Genomic DNA, 14,296 nt, shown 5'->3' on the forward strand with positions numbered 1-14,296 from the left:
TAAGGTGATGCTGTTTATCCCCAGCTAAACAAATAGAACTGTGAATGAAAAGGAGGGATGAAATTGATTTTGGGGAAACAGAACTTAGCTTCAGATTTTTAAAATATTCAACAGAATTAGGTGACCCACATGTAGAAAATGTAGTGTTTTAGGCTTTTTATAAAAAACAGTTATGAGCCCGAGATGGAACACGTGAGTACACCAGAGTCTTTTGACGTCATTTTAATGGACTGTAGCGAGCCAAACGTGTCACAGGTGGCAAACACTTGCAAGGAAGTTAATAACTACTGTTACTAGTTAAAAGCCAGATTATACAGACATATAAACTTGTGACTATTTTTATTCAAGAGAATGCCTGACTGTATTAATGCTCAGCTGTATACTGATCCAGATACAGAAGGATGTAATAGAAGGAAAATAACACTGGTGCTCATGTACTGAGAGAATCTGCTCCTGGAGGTCTAATTCTTAATACCTACCTAATTCTTAATACCTAATGGCTATCTCTTGTAAAGATAACAATTATCACTGTCTAAAACTGTTTAGAAAAACAGAAAGAGATGCATTTTGGGTTTATATTGTCATTCTCAGAAAATGAATTTTAAACATTTAGAAGCATGTGCATACATTTCAGGATTTCTTTTAGGGCTTGAGAGAACATGCTTGTTAAATACACGCTTTTAGCTTAAGTGAGGACAAAACCCCCAGGTTTTCTCTCTCTTAGAGATAAGTATAGTAAGAAGAAAAAATTTTCATTTCTGAAAAGGCTTATGTGCCCAAATACAGCAAAAGACATTGAGCAGTCAGCCCATGATTACTACTGAATCGAGTTTCCTTCACTCCAAATTGTGGTTGGGTTTTTTTTTTTTTTTTAATTATTATCATTATTTATATTTTCCTTACTCTGGATTTTTCTTACTCTGGAGTTGTTTGAAGCATTCTTCCCATTATGCTTCCTTTTCTGTGCTGTAAAGGTGTGTTCATGGCTACTTTTCTGAATTTGTTGCATTGTCTGCATGCAAAGAGACTCCAGGAATGCCCCTTTTAAAGCACAGGCAGTTCCAGCTCCTCGGTTCCATGGTCAAGGGTGGGTCACAGCCCACAGCCACCATTGCTGGAGAAAGTCAGTGATGATTAACAGATCTTCTAAAGGCTTTACTGTAACGTCATCTCTTGCTTACAATGCATCCACCCACATGGCAAGGAGACTTATTCAAGATAATACTGATAATACTGATAATTAATTTCTAACATAATGCTGTACTGCACTCACTTGGAACAACAAAGTGCGTTTTCTGACTATGATTACAATTTCTTTTCTGCTTTTTCAGCATTCTTTCAGTAGATGAAGCATATCAAAATTTCCAGCCGTGCAACAATTCAGATAGTATTGGTATCCATTCTCTTAATTTTGACATCTCTATTTGGCACTTTTTTAATGACTGTTTAGAGCAAAATGGGCCATCTTTCCAGTTTCCAGAAGGATAGACCTTTCTATGTAAACACTTTTCTTAGTTTAAATTAATTCTTCAGGCCTTGTATATTGATCAACAGCAGTCTTTTTGGATTATATAAAGCAGACCAGGAGAATCATCAGCAGATTGATGTCATTTTGCATAATTTCTCTTGGCTGTCTTACAACTGTTTTTCATCTACAAGTTTGTGTCTATTCTGGCTCCCTTGACAACTTTGAAGTCCCAATTCCCCTAAAGAATGTACTAGAAATTAGCTGCCCTTTAACCCACCATTTGCCTATCAACACTGTTTTAATGCTTAACATGAAATCAAGCCTCTCTCAGAATTCATTCACTTCCCAAGCCAAGTCTGCTGATGATACTTCAAGTTTTGATTAGTATTTTTGCTCAGGAATGGAATTCCAGTCTGTCAATTTGGATAGTTAACAGTAACTTCAAGTTTTGAAGCTGTGTCAGGAAACTTCCCTTACCAGTCAATTTCTACTTAATAATGAAAGACTTGAGCAATTTTTTTATTTGGAAAGAATGTGTCCCCAGTATTGGCATGTAACTAGCTGGCTATTTCCTTTATAAAATCAGTTTCCTTATGACTGTCCATGCTGTCAGATGGACATCTGTTCTAATTTTACTTAAAAAAAGGTAGGTATATTTGAGCCCCCATTTTGAAAAATTCCATATTCTGTGACACTTTCCCCTCCCATTCAGTCTTCCTCATTCAGCTTTTAAGTAATTTTAAAAAGTAGTTTTCCATACTGAGGTATTCTTAGCTGGGTATCCCAGATTTTGCCTTCAGACTCTGACAAGTGGCCAAACTGAATGAGTGAATTCATGCTGCAGGGTTAGGCAGGGGAGGCTTGCTGTTGGGTCAAGTGTGTCTTTCTTCTCCTTTGCCATTTAGAACCAATCTAAGTATTAACTCACCCTTCAGAATCCACTGTCTGCTAGTTAGGATTTTTCATCTAATTGTGGCCTGTACCCAGAGAGTTTTTGTTTGGTCGATGGCCTTGCCTAGCACTTCTGTCACGTATTTGAACTTCAGGAATGATTCCGGGTTGTGAAAAATGCCTGCAAGCTTCTGCTAGTTTGCATCACAGAGAGACTCTCAGATCTATAGGATGCGACAAGAATAGGTATCAATGACTTTCCATGAAACTGGATTGATATATTTTCTATTTCAAATGTTTCCGGTAGGTTGTACCTATAAAGTTGCACTTGGAAGTTAGGAACTTTCTCCTTTTTTTTTTTCCTTGTTGCTGTTGAAAAATAAATTGGAGAGCCTGTAGGTCGAGAGACAGAAAAGTTGTCAGAACTGGTCTGATGAAAGCTGGCACTCTGGTGCAATGAGAACATTACAGGAGAACTGGCTGTGATCCTGACGGCTAACTAGGACTATGAACATAACCTACCCTGGAAAAAAAAACCTGATCCAAGTAGCCTGGAAGTTTTTCTTCTTACAGAGGAGCTAATGGAAAAGGCTTTTTCCTATGTTGGACAATCTTTTTCTGCTTTTTAACCCTGACCAACCATGATTAATCCCATACATCCTCAGGAGCGTTCATAAAAGCTCTGCATATATTGATAAATAATTAACTCCTTAAAGGTGTCAGTAGTGTGTTCTCTTGCACTGGCTGAACATCTGACAGGCTGTTTCATTTTTCTGTTTTTCCATCTCATGTTCCAAAGGAACTTTTTCTTATTTTGTTGCTGCTGTGTATACCATAAAGCAAGCAGCCATGATAATGATTATGCAATTGAAGTGTGCATCTTTCCACAAAATAAGAGTCATCTCCAAAGAGTTCACATCTACAACCACAAAAGTCTGTCCTTTCTTGTACTGGGACAATGAAAGAAATGAGGCACCTACAAGAATTGAGCAGTTACAATCAAGTTTCAGTGTTTGAGGCATTGTCTGGAACTACTCGTTTTATAGAGAAGGTGCCCGCTGGTCCTGTTGTTTATGAACAGAGAGGGTTGATGGATGATGTGATGGTTGGAGGCCTCAGCAATGACAAAATTATTAGCTTTTGATTTTTGGAGACTTAAGGAGGGGACTCAGCAGAACTGCCACCTTGGACTTCTGGAAGGGAGACTTTGGCATGTTTAGGGGATTGGTTGATGGAGTCCTTTGGGAAGCAGCCCTGAAAGGCAAAGGAGTCCAGGAAGGCTGGACTTCTACTTCAGGAAGGAATTCTCCAAGGGGCAGAAACAGCTCAAAGCAGCAGAAGATAAGCCAGTGGGGAAGATGATCAGCCTAGCTGAACAGAGAGCTTTGGCTGGAACTCAGGAAAGAAGAGTTTATGACCTTTGGAAGAAGGGGCAGGAAACTCAGGAGGACTACAAGGATGCCTTAAGGTTAGGCAGTGAGAAAATCAGAAGGGCCAAAACACAAGTAAAATTGAATCTGGCTACTGCCATAAAAACAAAAAATATTTGTATAAATACTTTAACAAGAAAATGGCAAAGCAGAATCTCCAGCCTTTATTGGGTTAAAGGGGAAATGTAGTGACAAAGGGTGAGGAAGAGGCTGGTGTACTTCATGCTTTCTTTGCCTTAGTCTCAGAGTACCCAGCCCCTTGAGCTGGAAGACAGGGATGAGGAGCAGAATGAAGCCTCAGTTGTATGAGGTTCAACAGGGCCAAGTGCCAGGTCCTGTGCTTGGGTCACAGCAACCCCCTGCAGTACTACAGGCTTGGGGAAGAGTGGCTGGAAAACTGCATTACAGAAAAGGATCTGGAAGTGTTGATCAACAGCTGCTGAACATGAGCCAGTGTGTGCCAGGTAGCCAAGAAGGCCAATGGCATCCTGGCCTGGATCAGCAATAGTGTGGCCAGCATGACCAGGGCAGTGACTGTCCCAGTACTTGGCACTGGTATCCCTGGTATCCCAAATCCTGTGTTCAGTTTTGGGCCCCTCATTTCAAGAAATACATTGAGGTGCTGGAGCATGTTCAGAGGAGGGCAGTGGAGGTGGTGAAGATTCTGGAGTACAAATCCTGTGAGGAGCAACTGAGGGACTTGGGATTGCTTAGCCTGGAGAAAAGAAGGCTCATGGGAGACTCTTATTGCTCCCTACCTTAAGGGAGGTTATAGCCAAATGGGGGTCTGTCTCTTCTCTGAAGTAACCAGCAATAGGACAAGAGGAAGTGGCCTCAGGTTGTACCAGGGGAGGTTTAGATTGGATACTAGGAAACATTTCTTTATGGAAAGGGTTGCTAAGCATTGAGGTATGGTGCAGAGGGAAGATGTTGAGTCACCATCCCTGGAGGTGCTTAAAAGATGTGTAGAAGTGGCACCTGGGGACATGGTTTGGTGGTGGACATGGCAGCGCTGGGTTGACAGTTGGATTGGATGATCTTGGAAGTCTTTTCCAGCCTAAATGATTCTGTGATTCTACATGGTCATTCTTGTTCTTATGCTAAGTTTTACTTCAAAGTTTTCGTGGGCAGCTAGGATTTATTGACTGCCTCCAAATTTGTCACTTCCCTACCACAAAAATAAATCTAAAGGAGTGGGTTACAAGATCATTTCTTAATGTGTTGTTTTGAAAAGTCCTAGGAAAATGCCTAGAAACAATACTATATGGAAGAATAACTTTTATATAAAGGATCTTTTTTAAGACCTAAAGGTTTTACAAATTGCCTTTTCTTTATTTAGATCAGGAGGATTTCCTAGGGCGGTACAAAGCCGTCTTTAAGACTGCGTGTGAAGATCCTTGGAGTATGTCACCAAGAATTTCTCTGCATTCCTTGAGAGAATTCCTTGTCTGTGTGCACCTCAAGCTGTATTCCTCTAACAATCCATGGACAGCATATGTATATGCTGAAAAAACTCTTCACACCAATCTCTCTGCAAATAAGTTTGATCTTGGACTTACAGGAGATCGTGGGAAATTGAAGATATGGTTGTTCGGAAAACAAATAAACACATCAATAAGGCTTCATAAAAACACTTGGAACCAAATATGTATCCAGTGGAAAAGTGACAATGAGGAGGTGAAGTTATTCATAAATGGAACTGTAAAATTACACAAGAAACTAAATGGGAAATTTTCTTTGCCTGCAAGAGGCCAGTTCTTACTTGGCTGTTCAAAGCTGCAGGGTACAGCTGCAGCACCTCGCCAGGGCATGACTGGGGAGCTGTACCTGTTCAGAATGTGGGACAAGGCAAATATAACACAATCTGAGGACTGCCAGGACAGTGGTGTCATACGCTGGAGAAAGGAGGATTGGATCTATAACACAACAGTAGAAGAGGATAACTCTTTGCAATGTGGTAAGTACCCCTGCACTGCTTTTGAAATAGTAATTCAGTCAAAAGTTGATCTAAGTGTGTCTAGCATTTCTCTTCCAGATTTTACAAAGCCTCAGTCTATTAATAATTTCTAAAATCAAAATCAAATTCTTGATGAGATCATGTGAGGACCTGCTGCTTTCACTAGTGGTTATCCAAACAAAAAAGTATAGCATCAGTCCTTTAAAGCCTTTCAACTTGCTTCAACTTTTCTGTCTATCAACCATTTGTGTAATATGAGAGCAGGATGCATGCAACTAAAACTCCTTGGAGTACTGGGGCATGTATCAATTTCATCTTAAAATAATTAATTTACACGTTTTCTGTTCACGGAATAAATACAGAGGAAAGCATTGCTGGTTCTCATTCTACACATTTGTTAGGACAAAACTTCAATGAGGGCAACTTTTCAGTGCTTCAACTGGCACATTACACCATCTTCAGCTGGTAGGGTCTACATCTGCAAAAAATTACAGGAGGATCCAATTTCTTTATCACTATCAGTAATGTCTCCTTTATTAAAATGACCAAATGGTTTCTCACACATTTCTCAAATTTTCCTTCTTCCCTGAAAAAGAACCATAAAATCCTTTGAATCAAACCAATCCAAGATTTTATTTTCAGAGAAACTGAGTTCAAGCAGGAGAATAATCCTGTTTTTAGCTTTTGCTATCATATCTGTTGGTAAAAACCACAAACTTGAATCAAGCTTTGATGGAATACAATTTATAAATCATAGGAAATTGTATTATCCCTTAAGAGATTTTAATATAGCATCAGTGATTCAGTTTAAATGTGACACCAGTCTTAATCTTCATCACCTTTATCCTTAAAAAATGTACCTGTTTATTTCATGCAGATTCAAAAAAAGATCTTTTATCTATGTAATTTATAACCACTGCCTGATTCAAAGTGTCCTGGTAAGGACAGTAAAATAATGTGACCAGATTTCTTTTTCTGGGAGAGAAACAAATCTGTCCAACAAACCAGGACTCATGGAGAAGGCTGCTAGCAGCGGTTTGTAATGAATGAAATGCCTTTGCTAGCCTTGATGCTGTAGCTGGGAGCACATCCTCTTTGTTGAGTTGTGTGACTTGGGAAAGGAGCTGAAGAAAGGATCTTTCTTTTACTTATGTGCTTTCTTTTACTTATTTCTGGCTGTGTCTGAGGGAACACAGTCCTAAGGCTGAAAGGAGGAACATTCTGTCTACCAGGCATACAAAGGAAGTCTGAGAGAGGTTTGTCTGTCTGGACAGTGGGGAAAATCTCAGTCAGAGTGGAGCTTCTGATTGTCTTTTACTGATGCACAGAAGGGACAAACTCCTTGTTTTCTCTCCCAGCAATTTCTGCCCTGAATATTGAGCATCCTTGACCATCACAGGGCAGCTTGATGAGGCAGTGCCCATCTCCATCCCTAACTGATTAATGATTTTAGAATTCATGATTTAGTGGTTTGTAGAAGAATCCTTTGTCTACCTGCAAGAGCTCTCCTAGTGATTGTGTAAGATACATGGTGTCCAAAGCTTTGCTGCTTAGCCAGATTCAATAACTGCTGACAGGAGTTTGTTTCAGTATAGAGATCATCTCTACTGCCAGATGTAAGTTAACTCCTCTGGATAACTTGGGACATTAACAGCTTTTCAAAGAGATGCTTGCTGGAATTTTTTTAGTTTATTTGCCTCCCTTCCATAATAGATGCATTTTAGCTGATTACTCCCCCAAGTCATCCTGTGAAAAACATATATTCAGCAAATACCAGTTGATAGATAACAAAGCTTTTACAGTAGAAATGTCTAAAAGTCTGTGTCAGCTGTTTTCAATTGATGCTGCTACTACTCTTACAATCTGATTTCTTTCAGTAAGTTCCTCTAAGCACCTGTGTAAAATTACTTGATTTGAGAAACTTCTCTGTTTTATGTTAAAGCAGAAGGACTTTAAGTAGTAAGTCTGCAGAAGGATCTAATTTTACATCTGCAAGGAACGTAAGTGGCAAAGGGCTAAAGTTTAGGAAAGTCCTCTGTAGGCACAAAAGGTCAAAAGGAAGTGGTGCATTACAGTCATAATTGTGCCGCAGGACAAGTTTCACAAATTCTTTTTGTGACCTGGTTGGCATTTTGTGCCTACATAAAACGATTATTTGTAAAATGTTCTGTCAAAGGCTACTGTAATTTCCTTGACTTCTTCTTTGCTTAACCACTCAAAGCCTTTGTGCAGTGTAAGCCATTGTCTAATTGGTGTCTCATCAGCAGTGACCCATTCCATTAGTAAGTCTCGATTTACTTAGCATCAATTTTCCTGCCTTTGTTTTTGTTGACTCTTCTGATTCTTTTACTTTAGGTTTTATAATTTATTTGAGTGAAAATTTTCAAATTACCAAAAATTTATTAATTTTTTTAAACTATTTGAGGTCTAATAAGGATCAAAATCCTGATTGTGGTAAGATTCACACACATGCTTAGCATTTAAAAGTATGCTTAACTTTAACCGAGTAGCTGACTGCCCAGAAGTGGCTGGGATTACCTTTGCAGTAGCTCCATATTTTATGCATCTGAAGATTTGCAAGAAAGGACATATCTGACTGCTTCCCACTTTGTGATGAGGCTGATCACATTTTTTGGACTAATGGTTCTCAATAGTGAACTTTTATATCTGAGTTCAAGATGAGATTCTGGCTCCTTCCAGTGACAGAATCTTCTGGCTCTCTGCTCGGTGTGGGCGCTGCACACTGAGCAGGTGTAAGTGCTGCAGGCAGGGCCAGAGAGGGAAGGAGGTCGTGCACTTGGTGTGTCACTGGCCTTCCACGTACATTCTTCATGTTCCTTTGATAATTCCCCTCTTGCTAAGAGTCAGAAGTACCATAACAGTTGTGATATAGAGAGAACAGTGCAGGTTGAATGTCTCTCACTTTACAGATCACCTCCTGGTATTTAAAAATGCCTAAGTGAAGAAAGATGTACTTACTATTCCATATTCTAACCTTGGAAAATTTCATATTGTTCCCTGATGAATGATTCCTCTGTAGCTACATACTTTAATGTGGACAATATGAATGATATCACTCTGTATAATCCAAGAAAAAAGTCTACTAAGTAATCTAAAGTTTGGGGTAATTTAAGAGAACAAACACACAAGAAAATAAATGAGTTTCAAGTGCTCAATCCTTGAAAATAAACTCTAATCACCTGTAAGTACCAGCTCTTCTGTTTTCATTTTTACATATAATATTTTTAAGTTGCCTTTAATAGTAACTTCACAGTGAAATGCACTGTTTAAACATTAATCATTTCAGTTATACATTAAACAGTAACTTTCTTTATCCAAATGCAAATATCCAAACTGTCATGCTGTGCATTTATGCAAGGAGCACAGGTATGATGGGCTATCTTTACCAAATTTCAATGAATAAATAAAATAGATTATCTGGGACATAACTGTAAGTAGTGTCACTGCTGTCTCATTTGTGATATTGGTGCAGTAACTTTTAGCCTGTTGCTTTTGGTTGCTTTTTATCCTAATTAAAAATCAGTGGGTATATTGTGGCATTTTTGATTTCTCTAAACTGTCCAAACTTCAAGATTAAGATGTTGCCTTCTCTTTTTCACATACTCTTTTGACTTTCAATATTGCTGAGCCTGCTATAGGTGTTGCTGGAGGGGGTTTCCACACTTCTGGGTACAGAGCAATTTAATGCTGATGGCAGAAATGGGAACTGACCAGTGCCCTGCCCACTGTGACTATTTTGCTTCTGCATTCTCAAGGAAGAGAAAAACTTCAGTTTGGGCTTTTGTTCTAGTTTGCAGGTGTGGAGAGTGGAAGGTAGGTATTAGGCTCATGCAATCCCATTTAAAGATTTCCCAACTGTGTGCCGATCTGATGACAGGATCACCTTTCCTGGAAGGGAGGGTGGAGTGTCAGGACTACACCCTTAGGGAAGAAGTGGAAATGCAGCTGTCCCTCATCCAGTCTGCATCCCAGTCTCTTGAGTACCAAACCCTGGGCTGTATTATCACGTTTACTGAGTGGATCATGAAAGCAGAAGATGAAAAGGCAAATTATTTGCTCCAATGCCATTTTTTCCTCCTAGAACTGTAAGGACAGAATACTAAAGAAACCTTGAAGGAAACCTAGAAGCTCTTGAAGGAAATGTGATGGGAAAAAATACCTAACTCTGGAGTGCCTTTTTGATGAGTCATGTGCCACTTTTCTTTGTACATATTAACAGAATGCATGTTTTGACCTTCCCTTCCTTTGCTCTCATTCCCTTCTTCTCTTGTGATACCAAACAAAGTGATTTTTTGGAAATCAGCCTTCCAGAGAAGTGGTAAATTGATTCACCTCAGTATCTAATGTACAGCTTTCCACAAACAGATAAAAGCTTTATTTATAACTTAATTTCTTATAAGCAGTGAAACATCAAAGCTGAGTTAAAAATACTAAAATGAACTGGCCCAAGTGACTGAGCCTGATGTGAAAAAGTTCTGGCATTTGTTTCTGTCTAGTGGCCAGTGATAATTCGTCCTTTCTTCCATGGTGCCACCTCAGGGGGTCAGAGCAGATACAAGGTGTCATGAAGGACACCAAAACATAAAACTGAGATTGCACTTAAGTTTTATCCTATGAATTTATATCCAATGTGCCTCAAAATCTACCTTGCATAGAAAGTCAAGTAGGCTGAAGTTTCCAGTGTACAACTAACTAACAACTGTAAACTTGTGGAGGTTTTTTATGTGTTATTGTTATTAATGCCTTGTGTGACAGAATGGTTCATTTGGCAGAACATTTATTCGGCTGAAAGACTTGTCAAATGTTAAAAGGACCCAATCTTTTCATGGAAAATATGGATTTAATTTGAATAGGAGAATTGAATGTCATATTTTCAGCGCCTGTTTCTGCAAGTAATTGGGTTTTAGAACAGCACCCTTTTGAAATTTTGCTGTTTAAGCTACCCAGTTTTGTTCATGAGCAAGTCTTGTAAAATGCATTAGTGCTGGGCATCTTCATTTCTCTGAATGCAAACAGAGTGCAGTGGCTGCTGCACAGTCCTGGGAACTGCTGTGAAAACAGGTTAACTGGTGCCTGTAAAAATGTCTAGCAGAGGATCTGTATAGACTTAGAAATTGCAATGTGGAACTGACATTTTACGTCTTAAATGCTTGTAACTACATAACCCAGAAAGTGATACTAGATATCTATATAGATATTTGGAACTAAAAGATTGGCTTTGGCCTTTCTGGTGGGAATTCTTAATGCAAATCAATTCTGCTGACTGACTCAGTTGAATTTTTGGTGAAAAAACTTTCAGCACTTGTAAGTGTGCTTTAATTTCTTATTTAGAAAATTGGCATTTATAAATTTTCTTGTATTTTTATTTTTATGTGTAAGTCAAAACTGATCTTAGCAGCAATATACAGTCATGGTTGTCTCATGTCATTCTGTGGTGACAGCCAAGTGCTGTGGCTTCAGGAGACCAAATTACATAGCCACCAAGGTGTCCCGTGGGATTCTTCCATTTGCTGTTATCTGTTTGTGAGAGGTGAACATAGTCAAGACTACCTGTTCTTTGAACAAAGAGGACAGGGTACTAATACAAACTGTTTTCATCTCTGGCATGCTTTTCAATTAATATAAGTAAAATTTTAGTCACTCTCCTCTAGGCCCTACACATATAAGTCCGGGAATGTATGTTTCTCTGCCAGGAATGCTGTTGTGCCACTATGGATTGGCAGGGCTGTTGCTGCTCCTTAGTGTGCAGTGCCTGTTTGGTGTCTGGAGCTGCCCCTGCATTCTCTCCCACGTTTCCTGAGGCAGAGGCCAGCTGGCACAGCCTTCACTCTGCCCCTCCTCACCGGTGGCACAGGCTGGGCAGGGGGAGACTCCAGTTCACTAAATTTCAGACCCTTTCTCCTCCAAAGAAAGCCCAATAGTTGCTTGCCCAGTCTTGGGCTTGCTCAAAGGATGCTTTCTGCAAAGATTTAAAGGAGATAATGAAGTGTTAGGTGGAACAGCATTAGCCAGCAGCAGCACTATTCCCCTGAGACAGGCGGACAGGGAACTGCTGCCAGTACTGTCGTTCTTGCACCAAATTGTTATCGGCAGCCAGGTTCCAGCTGCTTCTCACTTCTCCACCCTGGAAAAACTCAACTGCTTCTTACAGACTGGGTTGCCCAAAGACAGGTGAATCAGAAACGGTGTTGCAATTCCAAAAAATTTAAGAAAGGGTATACTGCTCATAAGTTAGATTAAAGATAGATTGAAGAAAAGGACCAGTTTCGATTATCACACTTGGAGATAGAACACTGTACCCCTTTCATGCTTTAAGGGCTGTGCCCTGTGCCTGAGCTACTGAGCAAATGATACACTTTGAGTCACAGTGCTTTTGCTGTAAGCACCAGAACCATCTGTCCCATCTTGATCACTGTGTTACAGAGCCTCCTTCTGCCTTTCTTTCCCTTTCACTGAATTCATTTTTCAATGAATTCTGCTTTGCTTGGTGAAACAGCTTCCGCAGGACATGTGGAGACCATTCCACCCTAAAAGATCCAGTAGCCTGAGAATTAAAAGCTGTCATGCATAGGAATGCTGTAAGCACAAGGCTATTTTTTCAGACAGGGCCAGGTACTGATCTCTCTCAGAGCTACATCAGCTTGCACACCTAACCTTAAGTACTGCTAGTAGGTTTGGTCTCCTGCCAGTCTGGAGCTGCTGAAGTTGCACTGCTTCCCACTGTCAGGTGAAGTCACTGGGAAATGAAGGTTGCCACAATTTTTGCAGCTGTGGTGAGAGCTGCTAAACCAGTTTCATACCTGTGGAACACAGATGGGATCCCCAGGTCGTGGCTTAGCTTGCTATTTGTGTCAGAACAGTACAAAGTGATATGGAGACAGTAAAGGACTTGCTGCTTTTGTTTCTAATGATGCATGTTAGTAACAGAATCGGTGCTTATCTCATTTAATCAAGTTGCCTTTTCCCTCAAAAAGAAACGAAACATTCCTTGTGGGGGCCTATTCTATCTACCTTGCAACAAAAGCAAGGAGTAACACTGTCCTAATTACTGTTTGAATCTTTAGGAGTGTTTTCTATTAGGGAAAAGGTAGCTAAGTATTATTACAATGTATAATCCTTTGTTTTGGAACAGGATATGTTAGTTATATTGATTTGGTGATCCTAAACTAACAGTGTTGCAAATAAAATCCATAAAGCAAATAAATGGAAGTTTCATATATATAAGGATTTTGGTGCTCTTATCAATAGTAAACAACCTAAGGGCAATAAATTTTCTGTTGGCTTGTAACTAACACATCTTGAGTTACTTTACTTTCATTTTTACATGCCAACTTTAGGGATATTTTGGATTGAACTCTAATCCTTCTCTAAATAAATCTATTCACTTTTTTTTCTTGTTCTTAACAAAGGAGGAGGGTTAACAAATAAATTTATGTAGAAGTCTTTCCTCCTTCCTCCTTTCTGTATGCTAAGGTGATTCTGATTAAAGACTTGGTTAATGACCTTGATAAGTCCGTACCCAAGCCTTGACAAGTCTCATACTCATGGATAATTTCTGGCAACTGTAGGCATATGACTGTTGTGCTGTAAGAGAAGTCATGGTTAGACATAAAAAAGTGCCTCTCAGATGATGCATGCCATCATCAGTTGCTGCATTTGCCAGCTCTATGTTCATGGCTTGTGTTTAGCTTGTTTTACTCCCTGTGCTGCTAGATGTGCTATTAAAAAAAGCATTTGGCATTTTTACAGCTCACTGTCATTTTACTAACTTGCAAAACCAAATTGTTAATGAACAGTTTTTGTACCTACCTCAGGGTACTACTTATATTCTCAAAAATTCACAAGGTGGTTGAAGGGATATGGAAGATGCAAAAGACACCTTGTATACAGCAGGACTGTCTCCACTGACTCCACAAGAGTTTGTGAGAAATCTTAAAGTTAGATTCCTTGTACAGATTTTATTTTTTAAATGGGTAGAAGAAGCAGTGTGGTGGTGTTTGCTCTGAGACTGCATATTCAGGTGGGTTCCTTTTGAGAATTTAATTTCCTTCAGAGCTTTTTTTGGAGATAAGGGCTTTTGCACTGATTAAGACAGGACTCATAACAGGTACTTTTGGAGATAGAATTTACTGACTTTTGGAGATAGAATTTACTTTCTGTGGTAGGAAAATCAGATTGCCCACCTGTGGAAGGATACTTCCTTCTCAAACCAGAAGTTCAGTCAATTATCTTTATTCACACAATTCTACCTGAAAAACTTATTTACTATTTGAACAATACTGAATAGTTTTATCTGACCACTGGTTCAGTTCTGCATATTAAACTTGGTATTGTCTTGGTGTTGTGTTAGGGGTCTTCCCCAAGCCTACAGTAGGTGCTAAGAAAATAATTTTATAGAATCTGTAATTTGCAATCACTTGACTATGTTAAAGTAACAACACTTGTACATAAGAGCTCTAGAACACATACCTTACAGGAATATGTGAATATGTTTTTTATCTGGACTTACTATATAATGAGAAGTCCTAA

At 39.3% G+C, this 14,296-nt stretch overlaps 1 protein-coding gene across 4 annotated transcripts in view; it reads left to right on the forward strand.

Annotated features, from left to right (window-relative positions):
* The window catches only part of ADGRG2 (adhesion G protein-coupled receptor G2), a 57,197-nt gene that overhangs the window by 13,013 nt on the left and 29,888 nt on the right, over nt 1–14,296 (forward strand). For all 4 annotated transcript variants that reach the window (XM_074534648.1, XM_074534647.1, XM_074534645.1 and 1 more), the window contains exon 3: nt 5,129–5,746. In XM_074534648.1, coding sequence (XP_074390749.1) covers nt 5,129–5,746 — 618 coding nt within the window. The remainder of the gene's footprint in view (nt 1–5,128; nt 5,747–14,296) is intronic.

The sequence above is a fragment of the Zonotrichia albicollis genome, chromosome 2 (assembly GCF_047830755.1).
Source record: "Zonotrichia albicollis isolate bZonAlb1 chromosome 2, bZonAlb1.hap1, whole genome shotgun sequence".
NCBI classification, from domain to species: domain Eukaryota; kingdom Metazoa; phylum Chordata; class Aves; order Passeriformes; family Passerellidae; genus Zonotrichia; species Zonotrichia albicollis.